We start from the raw sequence: 20,846 nt of genomic DNA, 5'->3' as shown, positions 1-20,846 counted from the left end.
AATATTAAATATGAGTTGAAAATATATTCTAAGCACCAGAACACAATTAGAACTCTTAAACCAAAAACTATACCTACTATTGATTTTATTTCTGATGACAAGAAAGAAACTTTGAAGTCATCCAGCATCTCCAGATCATATTCAGGAAATTAAGTGTTATTACAAGGTAGGTGAAACATTGCATGGTGGGTCAGGGAACAGGATGCTGCATTCTAGACTCTGCTTTTAACTGTTTGAATTTAGACACCATACCTGACCCTGCAAAATGAGGGAACTAGACTTGGTTTTGATTAAGATATCATCCAATACTATACAATGCTTCAATAAGCAGATGTCTCAATTATCATTAACAGAAATATTGAGTCTCAGTTGCAGCATAAACTAACCCGAACTTTATGCAATGAAAAAATGCACCAAGATCAATTTGTGCCCTTAAATAAACATATGCAGCTAAAATCTGACACAAGTTGGTGTTATGAGCTGAATTGTGTCCCTAACTCCTCAAATTCATATGTTGAAATCTGAAACTTTAATTCCTCAGAATGTGCCTATATTTGGGGATAGGGCCTTTAAAGAGGTAATTAAGGTTAAGTGAGGCCATTAGGGTAGGCTTTAATCCAATATGACTGGTGTTCTTATAAGAAGAGGAGATTAGGACATAAGCAGGCACAAAGGAAAGACCTGTAAAACACAGGGAGAAAAAAACGGCCATCTACAAACAAAGGAGAGAGGCCTCAGAAGAAATCAACCCTGCCAACTCCTTGATCTCAAACTCTCAGCCTCCAGAGCTGTGAGGAAATAAATTGCTGTTGTTTGTTTAATTCACCCAGTCTGTGATATTTTATTCTGCAGCCCGAGCAAGTTAATGCAGTTAGCTCTTCCATAGCAGCTATATAGTCAAAGGATTCCAATGCACATAAATATAAATAGTAGATATTAAAAGAACATTAGGTGTCTAATAAAATGTGAAGCTCTGAGATTTTGCTAGAGGTTACACCTTCTCTGTAAACGTGAAAGAGGGCTGTTTCAAGATAACAGACTGCACAAAAGCCCCATAGTGAACATCAAGGTGGAGTGCCAGCCTCCACTGTACCAGCTACAGCAGTGCTCTGCAAGAAGAAAATCAAAATGCTAACAATATCCACCAGCATAGGAAAATCAAAACCACACAAAGGATGAATACTTACAATAGCCTCTCAAGAACTGGAGTATATTCACAGGGAGTGGAAGACCTTCCGCATGCATAGTCACCAAATACACCAGCCACACAAAGGGACTAGTCTTGCCGGGAACCTGAATTCTTTGGTGAAGTAATTACTTTTGTATTCTTTTTCCCCTTAAATAGCAGCTCCATTCATTTTTTTCTTGGGACAGTTCCATTAATTCAGGCAAATAAGTCATGTTCAACAGGGCTTTCATCTCTCACACCTTTGATTCCCCATTGCATTGTGTTTATACTTACAGCACTTACTAAATTTTGCCCTGTAATGGGGTAATCTGCACACTTCTCTTGTCCCAAGTAGCAAGCAGGGACTATGTTTATTCTTTATCATGACTCTTACATAGTTCAGAGCCTTACATCGAATTAACACTCAGTAATATTCACTAGCTAGAATTGAACTGAACTGCCATTCGATAAACCTCTGAAGTATTATTTTGCATTTTAGTCATAGGTAAATACTTATCTTGGTAGGAAACGTAGGAAAGCTGGAGTTCACATTGAGAAAGTCGTGAGAGATGAGTTTGGAGAGATTAAGCAGGCATAGATTTCCTTATAACTTACAGAACTTGGATTTCATCCTAAAATGATAGAATGAATTTATCACAAAGGAGCAGCATTTTCATATTTATGTTTTTGGAAAAATTAGCCTGAGTGCTAGTTGAAAACTGAATTATAGAGCATCATTACTGAAGCAGGAAGCTGGTGGTGGGGGCAAATTAGAGAACAGTCAGGGTATCTGAGTTTTGCAGTCTTTGTAATTGGGAGATTAGTGGGATCACTGTCCAAACAACCTAAGGACGTACAACAGGGCAAGGTATGAAGGTAAAAATGGTGAATTTAATTTTTTAATTTTTTTCTTTTTTATTAAAGTATTAAACACAGTATACTAAAGTATATAAAATGCTTTATTCTGAAATGTACAGCTTGATGTATTTGCACTAATGCAATGGCTACCAAGATCAAGATTGAGAACACTTCCAGAGCTTCTCATGCCTTTTCCTAAGCAATAACTTACTAACTACAGAAAATAATAATTTTATAGTGAAAATCTGACAGACACTACCTTAGCCAAGCTATCAAAGTTAACATCATCAAAATGAGACAAATTGACTTCATGTGTTTCCTGATATGATGCGCTGCAAAGGGCAAAGATGGCCACAAGTTCTTTGACATGTTCCCATAGTGTGGTTTATGTTGCCTACACTTGAATCAAGGCAGACTTTGTGGCTACTCTGACAAATGGAATAAAGAAGTGATGCTCTGCCAATGTCTAAGCCCACGCCTGAAGAAGCTGACAGGCCGGGGGCAGTGGCTCACGCCTATAATCCCAGCACTTTGGGAGACCGAGGTAGGTGGATCACCTGAGGTCAGGAGTTTGAGACCAGCCTGGCCAACATGGTGAAACCCTGTCTTTACTAAAAATATGAAAAATTAGCCAGGTGTGGTGGTGGGCACCTGTAATCCCAGCTACTTGGGAGGCTGAGACAGGAGAGTCACTTGAACCCGGGACACAGAGGTTGCAGTGAGCCGGGATTGCACCATTGCACTCCAGCCTGGGCAACAAGAGCGAAACTGCATCTCAAAAATAAATAAATAAATAAATAAATAAATAAATAAATAAATAAATAAATAAAAGCAGCAGCAGCAGCAGCAACTGACCTACCTGACAGTTTCACTTTCTTTGTTCTGCAGTGTTTGTTTTTGAACCCAGCCAATCAGTCATGCTATAAGAAACCCATGCCATATAAACAGACTGCCTATAGATGCTCCAGTCTATAGCCTTAGCCAAACTCTCAGCCAACAAACAGTACCAAATGCTGTGGTAAGAGTAGGCTATCTTGAATGTCCCGCCCAGGTGAGCCTTCAGATGACAACAGCACCAGCTGCAACTACATGAGAGATGCCAAGGGAAAACCATCTAGCTGAGCTTCAATGGTTCTTCAATCTGTAGAATCATGAGAGATAATAATAAATTGTTTTAAGCTGCTAGGTTTTGAGATGGCTTATTATAGAGAAATAGATAACTGAACAGCAGCTAACAGTATAAAACTTAAGCTCCATGAGACCTGGAACTTTGTTATCTTCCTTGCAGTATCCCCAGCCTCTAGATAAGTGCCTGACACATAATACTTATATCAATAAATATTTGTGGTGAAGGAACAACTGGTAATATTATTGATTTGAGAAAAGAATTTGAGAAGCCACTTATCTGTTAAACAGCTATTAAGCATAGTTGAAATGTTTGTCTTCTTTTTGCTTAAAAACTTGTGCAAGCAAAGAAAGTTTTACAAAATGCTATTAATCTTAAATCTACATACAGAAGTAGACTGCACATTTGACCTACCTAGAAGTGGGTCTCTGAAAAAAATAGAATGTGGTGACCTAAATATTTAAAGGCTTCATTATGAATGTTGTTTCGAGGCTTTACAATCTCTTAAATTGGGTCTTTAAAAAATATTCTGTCTTACCTTTTATTATTCCTCCAGAAATATCAGGGTTGGTGATGAAAGAAAAAGATGCAACAAGAGAACAATTTAAGAAGAGACAAGGTACTCTTTTGCTTTGGTGGTATTGTAGGATTTCTGAGATATCTGTAAAGCAAAATATAATAAAACAATTCTCTCTTTGTCCCCTTTTCTTTCTACAAGATGCATTTTAAGTGGCTTTTCCCCATTTCTATGCTCCTTATCTGAAGCCATAGCATCAGTTCTGAGCCAGCACCAGAAGGAGAAAGACTGATACAGAAATGATTGAATAATGAATGGATAATGGCCTAAGGAGCAATAAGTAAAGCCAATCAGAGTTGAATATTCTATGACTCTATGCAAGGATTTTCCTACACCTAAAAATAATGTGAATAATAAATAAGAGCTCATTTGTATTGCTTCTTACATGGGCAATTAAAAAACAGCATCTGTTTCTATACTCGCCAAACCATATAAAGATATGTCAAATCATAATGCCATATACTGAAAACAAAAGTAAAAAGTAAAATTTAAATATTACACAAAAATATACTGGTATGTTATACACAAACATACAAATCACCTGGTTGTATAACAGGATCATTGAAAAATGAAAGGAAATTAAAACTAATTCTAAAATAAATGGAGTAATCATTATATAGTTCAGTTAAAGTATTAGGTGATTTGTGTTAATGCTTACCCTGAAATGCAGGAAGACATTCAGAGAAAATTTTGGCTATGATATTGCCCATACAAAATGCTATAAAGCAGACAAACATGGCAATATTATTCAAATATCATTAGTTTTAAATGGAATTTTTACTACCAAATATATATTAATCAATATGTATTCTTCTGGAAATAAAAAAGGCCCAAGGCTTACTTTAGAAATTGATATATTTTTTCCTCAGTGGCCCCTTCTATTTCCACACGTGGATGTCAATAATCCTACAAATGAAGTATTACTTTGCTTGCATTTGAACCATAAGCAGAGTTGATTGTCAGTCAGGTAACTTTTCTGTTTAAGACTTAGATAACCTTTCCAAAGGTTATTATCTCATGTAACTGAAGAATTTTCCTGCTCATCAACTGTACTGTTATCCATTTCATCTCAGGGATTACTTCTCAATTCCTAGGTACTGGCTTATCCCATTTTAACTAAATTCTTATTCCCAAATTATTCATCTTTACAATGACCTCCTTGTTACCATTTTCTTCACAGGAAGCAGAGAAGGAAGCAATTTTGATGTTACCTACTATATACTTTACAATATCAATACACTGAAAAATCACAGAACTCCAGTTCTGCTCAGGATTCTACTCTTCTAACTAGTGAGCCACTCTTCTACAATTCTATTCACAAGTGCTCCCAAGATTTAGTTTCTTTTGTTGGGGCGCTGACAGTGGCAAAAACAAAACAAAACAAAACAAAACCAAAAAAAAAAAAAAAAACCCAAAAAAACCATGGTAGTACATGGAATTCATGACCCAAATGCTCTGAATTTAAAGCATAGGAATTTATACCTAATACATAGGGATTTTTACATAGGAATTTATACCTAATAAGTGCTTCTGATTTTCACCATTTCTCTAATAAGTAATCCAGTCCTATTACTCCTGAAGCAGAAATGGAGCACCCAGGCTGAAAAAAAAAAAAAAAAAGGACATTCCTTCTCTCAAACAGTTTCATAGATTGGTCTTTGTCAGGACAAGACAGGATAGTTATCAAACAATGAGTGATGGCTATTTGAGGTGCATAAAACCATTTTAATCCTTTATACTTGTTCTTTTCTTGTGTATTTTCAACTTGTACCCAACAGGCTATCTTTAAGCACAGCCCCAATTCAGGGTGCTTTGAGCCCTTCAGTTCAATCACTTCAAGTATGGGTACAGAAGCCTACTCACACTAAATGCTCAGGGCCCCGCTCTCCTTTTCTTGAGATTATGGGTGTTTTAAGGGCATTGAGTAAATACGGAAGAGGGGATGTCCATGCACAAGTATTTGGGGACGAAGCAAAGCCCTCTGGCACAGACAGGAATCATTCCTGAGTGATGGTGAGATGCTAAATGTTGGCAAGTCGGAGCTAAGATGGTTACATCCAGCTCAGAGGTGACCTTTAAATCCTCCAACAGTGGCTCTTGCAGTTAGGATTATCAAACCTTCTAATTTGTCCAAGACATTCCAGTTTATGCCTATTGTCCCTATTATCATGATGTAATTGGTATCCCTTTTCAAGTATCTTAGTTTGGGCAAAAAATTATATGGTCACCCTATTTATAGTAGAATTTTCCCGAATCCACCCACTTTTCTGCAGAAGGGTTCTCCCTTTTTGGGAGCTTTTCCTCTATCAGCTCCCTGGATCCTGGCTCTCCTGCCCAGCCTATTAACCTCCTTCCTTCCTCTCCTGACCCTATCCCCAAATCTTTGAATCTCCTGAAATCTTCCTTCTCCCTTCCATCATCTGGAAAGCTTCCTTTCTTCAAACTCAACTGTTAAGGCCACCCTTCTGTCTATTCCCTGATCCTTATCTTCTTTCACAATAAACTTTAGACCAGAGAATGCTATTTCACCTGTACTAGTGATCAGCAATTTTGAACATGCCGGTGGTACTGGTCATAGATATTTTTTAAACACCCCTTATCCAGAATCCATGAACCCAGGAGTCTCCCAGACTTACTACACCAGGCTCTCATAGCAGACATCTGTATTTTCCCAGAATTCTACAGGTGATTCTCATATACAGTGAGCACTGAGTAGTCCTGGCCTCATATGTCCCAGGCACTTTGCATGACACCTCATTAATTCTCATAATCTTACAAAGGCAAAATAGTGTATCACTTAGAAGCACATGGTTCTGAAAACAGCCTAACAGGACTAAATCCAGGCTTCAACACTTACTAATCTTTGCAGTTACTGAAGCTCTCTGTGCTTCTAAAATATGGCTACTTATCCTTGAACCTATGGTAAATATTAAGCAAGTTAATACCTCAATCTTGCTTTACTTTAAGCAAGTAAAGCACCTCAATCAGACCCTAGTAATTACTTTTAAAATGTTAGATGGCATGGCTAGTGATCCTGATCTAAACTCACGTTTTCTGAATCTAAATTCCATGCACTTTCTGACATCACTGCTACCAAGTGCTCTCCTATATATAATAAAAGGCAGTATAGTAGGACTGATGAACGGTAATTCCTTTATCACGTCACACCACATAACAGCTGTCTAACCACACAACGTAGATATGAATAGAGAAGATGGCTCAGAAACAGTGTACTAGTATTAGTGACTCAGCTAATGACCATTATAAAAATAAAATTTTGACTGATTTAGTTTTAAAATGCATTTTATATTGAGTAGTTATTTCATGTTTTCATAAAACAATTACTGAACTAAACTAGGTAGTTCACTCACATAACAGATCAACATTTAAAGACATGCTTACAAATTTCCACTTAGTCCATTTTTCTGTTCTCAGCATTATTACAAATGCCTCAATCCGTCATCATGTTGAATTCTTCAACATCTTCTATATCATTTCCAGGGGCATCTCTGGGAAGTAGTGATGCCTATCTCCCCTCAGAAGCACTGATAACCCTAATATACCCACAATTCACACCTTTTCCCTTCTCTGAGGTATGCTGCTTTAAGACAGAAAAAACACACTACTAGGATTTGAAAAACTAAATTCTGAGACTGGTTAGGTCATAAACTACAGAACCTTAGGTCATATATTCTCCCCAGGCACTTGTTTCTCCACTGCAAAAAATAATTCCCATTTGCTTGGTCCTTTGTAGTCCTTTATTATTTATTTATCTTCATGATAACCCTTACATTTAAGGTAGCATTATGTTCATTTTATAGAAGAAATTCAATCTCAAAGAGGATATAGTCTCCCAAAAATCCCACAAGTAGTAATATATTAAGCAGAGCTAAACTCACACACTCTCACTCAAGATCCTAGTACTGGTACATGCTATGCTAATAAGTTTGCTAAAATGGATGAAGCAGCAATTTCTAAGGTCCCTTCCAATGATCCTGTTCTCTGCTTCTACTTGCTATTTTTTTCTCTTCTCTCAACTAGCATTAACATCCAAAACTATATGTAATCACCAAATTTCATTTACCATGGTTTTTTGATTTATTCTTTAAATTTTTCTTTATTTCCACATTAAATCCAGAGAAATGTTACTTTTTTGAAAGTTTCTATTGCTGCCTGCCTCTCTGAAGGCCATGGGACTTACCTATTTGTCAAAGCAGAAATTCCCAACATTTTGTAAACACCCCTCATTACTTTTTATAGCTGTAAAGACAATTATTCCATACTTAAAATCAATTGAAAATAAAGTAAATCCTCAATACTTCTTATTCCCTGTAGTGGTAATTTTAATTAGATTCTATTGATTTGTTTTCTCCTGTGTGCCTTTATTTGGGAAATACCGTTAGTCTACCTTGCTATCGAGTCTCTTTCCCTAACAAGAAAATGTCAGTCTTAAGGGTCAGGAAAGCTTTTACTTTCACTATCACATATGAAGAATGAACTAAACACCTAACTTAGAAAGTAAAACTCAATTGAGGGATTCAGGACATTTCCCAAGGGGTAATATGACCAATTTAAAAGTTGGTATATGTGCCTAAAATAACAAATTAACTCTTTCACCATAATAAAGGTACAGATGTACTGATTATGTTGACATGCACATATGAAATATGCCTAAACCAAATTAAAACAAAACAAAATACATTCTATGGCAATCTTGAAAAGTCAGCGAGCTCAATAAATATTAAGAATATGCCCTCATGATGAGAGCATTAAATATTTGGTAATTAACATAATTTAATATGCAAAAAAAGAAAATATACAGGATGAGGGATGAGGAGTACACATAGGAAATTTTTGTGATTTTCTTCATTTTGATTGTATTGCTTTCTTGTCTTCAGGAGGGAAGATTTTGACTTCAAAAGTAACAAAATACTTAAGAAGAGAATTCACATCTTTCTGTTCTAACTGGTATTCTTGCACTATTTTCTCAGCAGTCCAGGTTTCTGGATAAAGTTTATGATTATTGAGAAGTGTCAATGCTTCTACAACAGAAATTTTGCCTTTGGGAATGCTCTTCATATTTATCATATCAAACTGATGGTCTTTCGACAATCTGAATTCCTTTGGCTCTTGACATGTTTCAGCAGCTTTTACCTAGTATCAAAAAAAAAAAAAGGTTTTAGGATGAGAGAAAAGATCTGACATCTACTTATCTACTTTCATACTTCTCAAATCTATACTATTCCCCTTCAAATAACTGATATGGTTTGGATCTGTGTCCCCACCCAAATCTCCTGTCACCAAATTGTAATCCCCAATGTTGGACGTAGGGCATGGTAGGAAGTGACTAGATCATGGCAGCAGATTTCCCCCTTCGGTGCTGTTCTTGCAATAGAGTTCTCACCATATATGGTTGTTTAAAAGTCTGTAGCACCTCCCCCACACCCCACTTCTTCTTGCTCTGGCAATATAAGCCATGCCTGCTTCCCCTTCCGCCATGATTATAAGTTTCCTGAGGCCTCCCCAGAAGCAGAAGCTGCTATCCTTCCTGTATGGCCTGCAGAATCGTGAGCCAATTAAACCTCTTTTCTTTATAAACTACCCAGTCTCATGCATTTCTTAATAGCAGTGCAAGAATGGACTAACACAAATTCTATACACGATTTTCCAAACTTCATTTTCTTATTATAATGAGCCATAGTTTAATAGTACTTTTGCCACATTGCCTTTTCATAACTATAGCTCTATCGTTATTAAGAAATGTCGGTAGCTCTAGAAAATAATAATCAAATGTATACCATCCACTCACCACATTATTTCATGTGTTTTAAAAGAACAATGAAAATAATTGATTAAAAACTGCACCTGTTTTAAAAGGGCAGGATTCTGATGCCACCCTAACAGCTGGCTTGATAACATCTATTCTGTTTCCCAGCTTTGTTGTATTTCATACTCAGCGCTCCCAAACATCTTGAATGAATTCAAATATTGCTAGTGATCTTGTCTCCCCTGAGAAAATAAACTAACGCCTCCAATACACTCCAGCATAAATAAAACAACCTATGCACACCCATCCTTCCATCTAGCCGTCCCATCCCAGCTTAATCCTGGTGTGTGTGCTCTGCATTTCATTCTCGTTTCCTAGCTATGCCTAACCTTCTTTCTTTTCTTTTCCTTTTTTTACTGCACCGTGCCTACTGCTGCTTTTTGGCCAAATATATAAATGCTATAGTTACTACCTTTTTTAACATGCCCACCAAACCCAAAGCCAACACCTCTTTTATGACCAGTTTCCTTCTCTTCAGGTAATGTTTAAAAGAAATAATGCTTGCTATCTCTAATGACTGCCTAGTTGCTTAATTCAGAGGACACATTTTAGACCTCATTTGGACTCACTACAGTATCTCACTACATCTGACACTGCTGACCACTCCAATGTACCTATAACTATCTTCCCCCTTGGTTTCTATGCCACCCTCTCAGTTTTCCATCAGTTTTTCAGTGGGTCCTTCGGGGTTTTTTCATGGACCCTTTTCCTTTTGCTTACCCTTAAATGTCAGTGTGTGACATTTAAGAGTGCCCAGGCCTTCTTTTCACTCTTCACATTCCTCCAAAGTAATCCCGCACACTCCTCTAACTTCCATTACTGCCTACAAGTTAATTACTTCCAAAGTTGTGATGATAAACCAAGACCTTTTCTTGATTTCCCAACCCAAATGCTTAACAGGTATCTCTACTTAAATGACCGACATGCTCCTCAAATTCAATATTATCTGAAACTAAACCTATCACCAGTTCTACTCCCATATCCTCAATCTCAATGACCAACACTACCCATCTCTCATGCCCAAAATGAGATTATACCTTCATCTCCCTCTCCCTCACTCATTACACCAATCACCAATCAATGACCAAATCCTGTTGATACTGCATCATATGTCTCTCTCGAACTCACTTACTTCTCCCCCGTACTGCTAAATCACCCTAGTCCAAGTCAATGTCTCTTGCAGAAATGACTGCAAATACCTCCTATCTGGTCTCTTCTAATTAGATAAAATGCACTTTGTTCCCCCACCAGCCTACTTTCAAATCTAACATCACTTTTTGACCATTAACTCTTTAATAACTTCCCATTGTCTTCAGAATAAAACAAAACTCCTTAGCAAGAAAAATAAGGGCCTTTATGATCTGACCCCATCACTCTCCATCCCAACTCACTTCTCCCAAATTCACACTGCACATTTTCCCATAACTGCAGTGAATTCTAACCATTCTTCAAAGGCATCACACACTCTTGTATCTTTATATTGCAAACTAGGCCTGAAACACTCTTCTCAATTTCTTCACTTTCCAAATCTCAAAGTTTCTCTCATTTTCCTATTCCCAGGTAAGGAAGATCTTCCTTCTACTCCAAGCACGTCTGTATTCAGATTTCCTTTCTAATTAATAGTAAATATTAAAATTAATAATTATTTGACACAAAGAAAATCTAAGAAGATTCAAAAACCTCTTGACTGGAAAAAAAAAAAAAAATCCCTTAGGAAACTAAAAATAGAAGAAAATGTCCCAAATGTGATATAAGTATTTTTTAATAGAAAACAAGTATCATTCTATTATAATTAATGCTTAAACATTTGCAACATCCTGTGGAAGGAAGGAACAGGTGAGAATGCCTACTTTCACTGGCATGTTAATATATACAACACAATAAAAAAATTAAGTATAAATACTAGAAAGAGAAGTTTTTAATTTTACATAGATATAAGAATATATTTAGAAAAGAGAATCAACTGAAAACCTAACAGAAATAATAACCTAGCAATGTGGGTAGTTACACTATAAAAACCACTCACTTTCTGATATATAGTAGTCCCAGGCTTTATCTACAGTTATCTGGAGTCAACCACAGACCAAAAATATCAAATGAAAAACCCCAGAAGTAAATAATCCATAAGGTTCAAACTGCAAACCACTCTGAGCAGCATAATGAATTCTTATGCTATCCATTCCATTCTGTCTAGGATGTTAATCCTCCCTTTGTACAGTGTATCCACGCTGTATAGGCTACCTGCCTGTTCAGTCACTTAGTAGCCATTCTGGTTATCAGACTGTGTGGCATCACTGTGCTTGTGTGCAAGTAACCCTTACCTTACCAAGAATAGCCCCAAAGCACAAGAGAAGTGGTGCTGGCAACTCAGTTATGCCAAAGAGAAGCCATAAAGGGCTTCCTTCAAGTGAGAAAGTAAAAGTCATTGACTTAATGAGGAAAAAAAATCATATGGTGAGAATGCTAACATGGATAATAAAAATGAATCTTCTAACCCTGAAATTGTTGCAACTGTTCCATTTTATTAGTTGTTAATTAAACTTTATCATAGTATAGATTTATAGGAAAAAGCAGTATATATAGGGTTCGGTACCACCCTCAGTTTCAGGCTCTACTGAGGGTCTTGGAACCTACCTGCTGATAAGGGAAGACTACTGTATTAGCAATAAACAGTTCAAATTTAAAGTGAAAAAAGCTCTCATCACAGTAACAACATTCCCTTTACCCCTCAAAGACTTTTAATAAAGAACATGACAATTTCATCTGGAAAAATATTAATGTGTTTTCGAAAAGAGACAAGAAACTTTTTAAAACAATGAGAGAAGACTATAAGAGATATCAACATACATTATAAAGCTCTATTAATTAAAACTATGGTTCTAGTGTAAAAATAGAAAAAGAAGTAAAACTGGTAAGTCTATAAATAGACCCATATGTGTATCTAGAGATGCATTTTAAGTAAGTGGAGAAAGGTCTGGGCTATTCAACAAATTATATTTAGACAACTAGCCATCTGTTTGAAAAGAGGTTCAACTCATCTATTGCACACATCAAAAACCACATTTAATGCCAGATAAAGATTTTAATATAAAATGTAGTTATAAAACTACAGGAAGAAAACACAGCAGTTTATATGATGGTAGAGTGGGCCCAATATTTCTTTATCACAAAAGACAAAAAGACTGAAATATTTGACAGAATTTTGAATAAATATATTAAAAAGTGAGACAACAAATAAATAATTTGCCATATGAAAGGCACAGTATCAACGATGTCTAGAGGCACCACAACTATGAACTGCCTGAAGGAAGAAAAGGAACAAAGAACATAAACAAAAGGCAATTCCAGTTTTCATTATCACTCTCCCTAAGGAATCTATTTAGACTTTTCCTAATGTCCCCATGAAATATTAATATCACTATATACATATCTCTTTATGCATTCGTTATATGTATAACTGAGTCTTCTACATACAAAGCATTAATTTTTTTTTGTTCCCAAGAGTGAATTTGCATATGCATAATTAAATAACATGAGAGAAAGAATACTTGGGGAGTATTATTCAACACCTATTTTAAAATAACATAACACAGACATTAACCCTATACCTTTTTAATGTGAGCATTTGGTGATAACTGAACCCTACAATTACTATGCACAGCATTTACAAATCGTATTATTTCTCCTCTGTAGTGAAAATTATATTAATAATTCTATCTGTGCAAATATCCAGAGACAGAGAGACAGTATTAGAATATTTTAGAGTAAAAAAAAAATCTGGAAGTTGTTGGCACTTTCTTATCCTTTAAACTTTTACCCCTAACTAGAATCTTCCTGCCCCCAAAAACTTATCTGGTTAACTCCAATTGATCCCTCAGGCCTGAGCATTTAACTATCACTTTCTCAGAAACCATCCGTGATCCTCCAATTTCAAAGAGGTCCCTCCAATATACTCAACACTGCCCGTACTTTTCCCATAATTACGGTCACATCGTTGCTCATCTGTTCAATGTCTGTGTCCTTCACAACATCATAAGCCCTGTGAGAGCAAGGACTAGTTTTGTTCATCACTATATACAAAGCACTTGTGCCCAGGACTTACATAATACAGTATATGGATTGACACATAGGTTCCCATTCCCAGTGTATTCTTTGATCCTTCTCCTAATTTTAAATATCCTATCTGAATACACCCTTAAAAGAACAAACAGAACACCCCACAAAACCCAACTATACTACTGAAGGAGTCTCTGAGACTAGAACATACCTCATTCCACAGAAGAATGAGAAAAAAATATTAAAGCTCTGCTTTTGTCACTCAAATGACAACCACTGGAGTAATGCCTTACAAATTCTGAAATACTATGAATAATTCACACAGTTGCTCTGTATCAATACTTTCACAAGTTATTTTAGAATTCTGGTAAATATCCAATGAACCAAGGCATAAGTGTCTTGCTGTCTCAGACCACTGTGCTTAAACTTTGCCAAGGCGCATAGACCGATCACAACACATACTTGCAGAGTACTCTTTTTACGACTTGCCACACTTAATCATTTTCCTGAAGCCCCAAAATAAGTAAATTGTGTATTCACTTAATTAAACACACATTTACCTGCAAGGAAGACACAGGATCTTTGGAATCAACATACACATCTTTTAGAAATGACAGCAGCTTGTCATCTTTACGAGCAATCTCTCCCTTAATTTCTGGATAGTCTAAGGAAAGGAAAAAAAGTCACAATATTAAAATCAAGGAAAATTTCCTGTAATATCCTAAACGCTTAACACAAACCCTTTCTTTTTTTTCTTTTCTTTTTTGAGACGGAGTCTCGCTCTGTCGTCCAGGCTAGAGTGCAGTCCCGTGATCTCGGCTCCCTGCAACCTCTGCCTCCTGGCTTCGAGTGATTCTCCCACCTCAGCCTCCCGACTAGCTGAGAATACAGGCGCGCGCCATTACGCCCAGTTAATTTTTGTATTTTTTGCAGACACGGGGTTTTGCCATGTTGGCCAGGCTGGTCTCGAACTCCTGATCTCAGGTGATCTGCACGCCTCGGCCTCCCAAGATACTGGGATTACAGGCTTGAGCCACCGCGCCCGGCCTAACCACTTTAATTTTTTAAAAAATAAACACAATCATTTGGACTGTTTGGAAAATACTTTAAATGGACATCAAAATTTCAGGTCAGGCTCGGCGTCCATTGTCCACTGAAGACCCCTAGAAAAAGCTCTGTGACCCTCTCGGATTTTGACGCCCTGTATCAAGTCCGTCATAGGAGCCGGCGAGGGCCGGGTTAGCGGGGGCACAGGCTGCTGCCTCTGGGACTCGGAAGTAGGCGGGGCGGCCAACCTCACCGCGGGCGCGGAGGACAGTCTCAATGTCACTGGCCTAGCGGCTCCCCCTTCCAGCGCTCAGCCAACACGAGCGGCTGCGGCCGAGCAGACTGAAGCCGGTCCCCTGGGCTCCGGGCCCACACTAGGCACAGCCTGTGGCAGCCCAGGGAGTCCGCGCCCCCGCGCCCCGAAACGCCCTCGCACCACTCACGACTAATCTGCTCTTGCAGGAGGTTGCTGGTAGAGGGGTGCCTGGGAGCGAGAGAGGGCTTCATCTTGCTGATTTCCCTTTCCGCTCGGTTCTCTAGGTTGAAATTTCTGATACCGCGAATCACCAGGGCCCCCATCTCCTCATAGCATTATGTCCGCAGGTTCAGGCCGCACGTGGGAACACCGGCTCAGGAAACCTCCGGAACGACCGGAGCGTGCGCACATGTGAGGGGAAGCCCGGCCGCGGGCGCTTAAATGCGTGCCTGTCGCCCACTAGCGGTCGGGAGGCCACACACCGCTTCTCTGCCCAGGGAATTTAAAAGGGAGCCCCTCCCTTCGGGGCGAGTGACGGTTCCCACTGGGGGCCGCTTCCGGCGGGAGGCGGCGGGACTTAAGTCCCCAGACACACGGTTGCTGTCAACCCTGGAACTTCGAGGGAGTCACCCAGGAAGCTCTGCAAAGTTCCGTGCCGGGCCCTACCCCAGACTTTCTGATTTAATTCTTGTGGAGTGAGGCCCAGCATTGGATAAGACTTCCCACGTGATTCCAAAGTGTCAGTGAAGAGTTGAAAATCAAAGTCGTAAGGAAATTGACCTTGAAGTTGTTTCACAGGGCAATGCCACCAAAGAGCTAGCCTATAAAAATGGAACTTATTGCACCAGGGTCAAACTGGGCTCTCAAGTTGCCCTTTCCTGCTTTTAAAAAAGGAAAATAATGAAAGGATGTTCATTGTCGATGAATATTTGTTCTCAGCTGCTCTAATTTAAATGCCTCTTATTTTCCTGTCCCCCCACCTGATGCATTTTCAAGCCACTATGTTCTCTTTTTCCATTATTTGTTACATCCCGTTCTCATTTGACCAAATGGTATCGATTTTAGTTATACTTTCCCTTATCCTATTTTTGCTACTGATTTACTTCTCCAGTCTACTAAATGCTGAATCATTTCCTCTCCTGTTTCTCTTCTCTCTTCTTCATTCTTTTTAAGCCTCTGTGTAATTTAATGAAAGGAACAGCCAATAAGAGATCAGAAAAAACAAAACAAAAAAAAACAAAAACGAGTGTTACATTCACCTTCTCTCTGTCTCTTTTCATTTCCTGAATAGGTTACTGTAGTGCTGCTTTTATTTAAGACCCTTTAGAAATATTGTTATTAATCTATAATCAACCCACCAGGAAGGAAGTAGTAGGATTTCCGAAGTTACAGTATTTCTCTTACTGTGGCTGCAAAATTTATTTTTAGTGTCCTGATCTCTGCTTAGCAAAATGAAGTAGAGTGGTTGTTTTTAACCAGTTTAAAGTAAGAAAATATTGATGTAAAGATAATCGAATAGAAAAAATAATAATAATAAAACAAGAATCAAAGAACCAAAATGAAGAAAGGGAAATGTAATCATTAAATATAATGCTTAATCAGAGCAAAAGCACTGCAAGGAAGATGGCTTCAGCCACTCTAATTTAAATGGCCTTTGTTTAATTATACTCAACATTTTTACAGGAATTGGTAGAAGCTGAAATCAGTGATCTCTGATAGCGTTAACTGGGAAGTTATCCTGAAGGTGGCAGGCTGCTCCAAGATTTCTATCTTTGATATTTTTAAGCATGCTTGTGATTCAGGGCTTTTTAGCCACGGTATTTCTATTTCTATGGGTGCTAAGAAATTTTAATCTGCTTCATTATATCTATGTGCTTTAATCATGGTAGAAATTCGACTCACTGCCTGTTAAAATATTTTAAAAGTGAAAATCTCATTTTCATAGAAATTCCACCGAACTTCGGGAAGCATGAAAAAGTAATGTTAGAAGTTACTGTCGGGGCAGTAGGGATTACAATATGAAATAATTCTTTGAATTCACACATGCCAATAGAGCTTGGATTCAGCATTGAAAGAGCTTCCAGCATGTGTCAGCTGCTTTGCCTGATCCTGGCCCAGTGCTGCTCAGACCCTCAAATTGCAAAACAGAAGGCAGATGCAGTCCATCAGAAACTCACAATTGGCTGTCACCCTTTGGGAATCATGGAAATAAAACCTGAACCATAAATGCATAATTCCAGCTCTTCTTGTCAAAACATATAAGTTAACAGGAACTCTAAACTTAAGAACTCCTGTTGGGCTTATGTTAAGGATTGAAGTCAGATCCCCAAGGAAAGTATAAGTAGGATGCTGCTTAGGATGAAGCTTCCCTCTGAATGGAGTATTATGATGCATGTGTATGGCTGAATATCATAAGATACTGATAAAATAAACCCAGGGTCTTGACAACACACTAGAATGTAAATTCTGAGGACAGAACTTTTGTCTGTTTTGTTCACTGCTGTATCCAACACATTGAACAGAGCTAATAAACAGTAGGTACTAAACAAAATATCAAATAAAGGTCAAATGAACTGAAAGACAAGTAGGATCCCTGAGCTAGCGTCCAGACTCTGGACAAGCTCTCTCTGCCTGAATACTAGCCCTGCTTCCAGAAGTGAGTCCTTATGCAAGTAACTTAATGTGGTTGAACACACTTTGCTCATCTTAAAATTGGGATAATAGTAATCACCTAAGGGGTTTTACACAGAATAAAAATATCTAGTACAATGTCTAGTACAATGCCCAGTCTAGCACAATGTCCAGTACAAGTGTCTAGTACCAATGTCTATTACAATGCCCAGCTCAGAATCTGATGTTTAATATTTGCATTGTTTTTCATTTTTCAGAGGAGAAGGGAGCAGTTTGAAAAAGGACACATATTCTGAAGCTCTGGTGAATAGGTGAATGAAAGTGATTTTTAAAAATTTGAGATTACAGTAAGACTCATGTTCTTTAATAATTTAATTTTTAAAAAGTAAGTATGCTAAATTTGATTTTTATTTGCTGGTTAGCATGCTCAGCACACATAGTGGCATTGTTGGATTTCTTAAGGTTGGAATATGGGTGGGAATCATTAGCTCTGGGGCATAAAATGCCACCTGCCTGTGCCTGGCATTGGCCACAGAAATAGTCCCCACTTTGTATCCCTCTGCCGTCACGTCTTTCTCTCTGCCTAGACTTTTACCACTGGGCACTCCTTCTTTTGAACGCAATTCAACAGCATTCTGCATTCTCCAAAGGATTTCAGGAGCTAAACCCAGATGACAGTTAGCTCAAAGGGCCCAGGACAGCCCTCAGAGGTTTCATCAATCAAATCTCAACCACTAGTGAGAAGCACCACAGATTTATGGAGGAATGACTTATTCTGGCAGAGGTTCTCATGTTCAGGCAGAGAGAACCTCTCCAGGGCCTGGATTCCAGATTAGGAACCAGAGAATTTGTAGGAGTCCAACCAAAGTAATTTACAAGGTTCCCAAGCTTGGCCAGTTTCATAGTGATGCCGTGTTGTGGGTCTGTAAAACCTAGAATACTGGGAGCGGGGGATAGTACCCCAAACTCAAAACCAAAACAAACTAGGCTTTGTGCAGATCCAGTATTCATATTGAGGAACACTGGGCCTCAGATTAGAGATTAGAATGATCAACCAGCAATTATGCCCAGATGCCTGCTTTGTGGTTACTGCACTCATGACTTTTGTCATTGTATTCATTTCCCATTGCTGCTAGCAAATTACTGCAAATGGCTCAAAACAATTTATTATCTTACAGTTCTGGAGGTCAGAAGTCCAAAATGAGTTTTTAAAGGATAAAATCAAGGTGTCAGCAGAGATATATTCCTCCTGGATGCTCTGGAGGAGAATCTCTTTCCTTACCCCCTCTTTTTTTTTTTTTTTTTTTTTTTTTTTCATGGGGAAGAGGTTCTTCTAGAGACTTCCCTCATTTCTTGGCAGCCAGCAGTTGCATCACTTCATTGTCACATCTCCTTCTCTGTGACTTTCCTACCTCCCTCTTTCCATTGTAACACCCTTATGATTACATTGGACCTACGTGGATAATCCAGGATAATCTCTCCATCTCAAGATCCTTGATTTAGTCACATTTGTAAAGTGCATTTTGCTATGTAAGGTAGCATTCGCAGGTTCAGGGATTAAGAGACAGAGATTTTTGGAAGGCTTACTATTTTGTTCACTACAGTCATCAACTTTAGATGATGGTTTGCTGCACAGATCATCCTGTCACCCAGGTATTAAGCCCAGTATCCATTAGCTCTTCTGCCTGATTCTCTCCCTCCTCCCACCCTCCGACCTCCAACAGGCTCCAGTGTTTGTTGTTCCCCCTCCATGTGTATATGAGTTCTCACCATTTAGCTCCTACTTATAAGTGAGAACATGTGGTATTTGGTTTTCTATTCCTGTGTTAGTTTGCTAAGGATAATGGCCTCCAGCTCCATCCATGTCCCTGCAAAGGACATGATCTTGTTCCTTTTTATGGCTGCATAGTATTCCATGGTGTATGTGTTCCACATTTTCTTTATCCAGTCTATCATTGACGGACAGTTAGGTTGATTCCATGTCTTTGCTATTGTGAATAGTGATGCAATTAACATACACACGCATATGTCTCTTTATTAATAACAGAACAATTTATACTCCTTTGAGTATATACCCAGTAATGGGATTTCAGGCTTGAATGGTATTTCTGCCTCTAGGTTTCTGGGGAATCGCCACACTATCTTCCACAATGGTTGAACTAATTTACACTACCACCAACAGTGTAAAAGTGTTCCTTTTTCTCCCCAACCTTGCCAGCATCTGTTGTTTTTCTGACATTTTAAGAATAGCCATTCTGACTGGTGTGGAATGGTATCTCATTGTGGTTTTGATTTGCATTTCTCTAAGGATCAGTGATATTGAGCTTTTTTTCATATGTTTGTTGGCTGCATGTATCTTTTATTTTGAGAAGTGCCTGGGCATGTCCTGTGCCTACTTTTTAAGGGGATTGTTTGTTTATTTCTTGTAAATTTATTTATAGATGTTGGATATTGGACCTTTGTCAGATGCATGGATTACAAAAATTTTTTCCCATTCTGTAGGTTGTCTGTTTACTCTGTTGATAGTTTCTTTTGTGTGCAGAGCTCTTTAGTTTAATTAGATCCCATTTGTCAATTTTTGTTTTTGTTGCAATTGCTTTTGGTGTCTTCATCATGAAATCTTTACCATGCCTATGTCCTGAATGGTGTTGCCTAGGTTTTCTTCTAGGGCTTTCATAGTTTTGGGTTTTACATTTCAGTCTTTAATCCATCTTGAGTTGATTTTTGTGTATGGTGTAAGGAAGGGGTCCAGTTTTAATTTTCTGAATATTCTGGCCAGTTCTCCCAGCAATATTTGTTAAATAGGGAATCCTTTTCCCCATTGCTTGTTTTTGTCAGATTTGTCAGAGATCAAATGATCACAGGTGTGTGGTCTTATTTCCGGGTTCTCTATTCTGTCCCATTGGCCTATGTCTCTTTTCTTGGACCAGTACCATGCTGTTTTGGTTACTGTAGCCCTGTAGTATAGTTTGAAGTCAGGTAGCATGTTGCCTCCAGCTTTGTTCTTTCCGTTTAGATAAATAAAATAATTTCTTTAAAGGACTGAAGATAGAGCAGAAATCAACTACACAGAAAACAAACAACAACAACAACAACAACAACAAAAAGTTGGTTCTTTGAGAATATAAAATCTGACAAATTCAAGTGAAAATAAAAGAACAAATAAAATACATGAAGAATTTTTAGGAAAGAATGTGATCATAAATATAAACAAATTTTTTAAAATTGAAAGAAAATATATATAAACTTATATACAATTATAATACTTAGATAGTCTCATTCCCTTGTGTGACATGCTTC

At 38.0% G+C, this 20,846-nt stretch overlaps 2 protein-coding genes across 2 annotated transcripts in view; one reads left to right on the top strand and one right to left on the bottom strand.

Annotated features, from left to right (window-relative positions):
- Positions 1-7,017: 7,017 nt before the first annotated feature.
- Positions 7,018-15,337, bottom strand: NDUFAF4 (NADH:ubiquinone oxidoreductase complex assembly factor 4). Its single transcript, XM_010376427.2, has 3 exons — positions 15,103-15,337; positions 14,173-14,276; positions 7,018-8,883 (listed from the first exon to the last, which is right to left on the bottom strand). The coding sequence occupies exons 1-3, from the start codon at positions 15,236-15,238 to the stop codon at positions 8,596-8,598; spliced, it is 528 nt and encodes a 175-aa protein (XP_010374729.1). The 5' UTR covers positions 15,239-15,337; the 3' UTR covers positions 7,018-8,595.
- A 183-nt stretch (positions 15,338-15,520) lies between these two features.
- The window catches only part of KLHL32 (kelch like family member 32), a 250,044-nt gene continuing 244,718 nt past the window's right edge, over positions 15,521-20,846 (top strand). Inside the window, exons 1-2 of the mRNA XM_030929465.1 lie at positions 15,521-17,571; positions 17,804-17,893. The gene's annotated coding sequence lies outside the window, so the exon portion shown is untranslated. The remainder of the gene's footprint in view (positions 17,572-17,803; positions 17,894-20,846) is intronic.

The sequence above is a fragment of the Rhinopithecus roxellana genome, chromosome 4, assembly GCF_007565055.1.
Source record: "Rhinopithecus roxellana isolate Shanxi Qingling chromosome 4, ASM756505v1, whole genome shotgun sequence".
Lineage (NCBI taxonomy): Eukaryota > Metazoa > Chordata > Mammalia > Primates > Cercopithecidae > Rhinopithecus > Rhinopithecus roxellana.
Note: the sequence above shows the minus strand (reverse complement) of the source record. Positions and strands in the feature narration are given on the sequence as shown.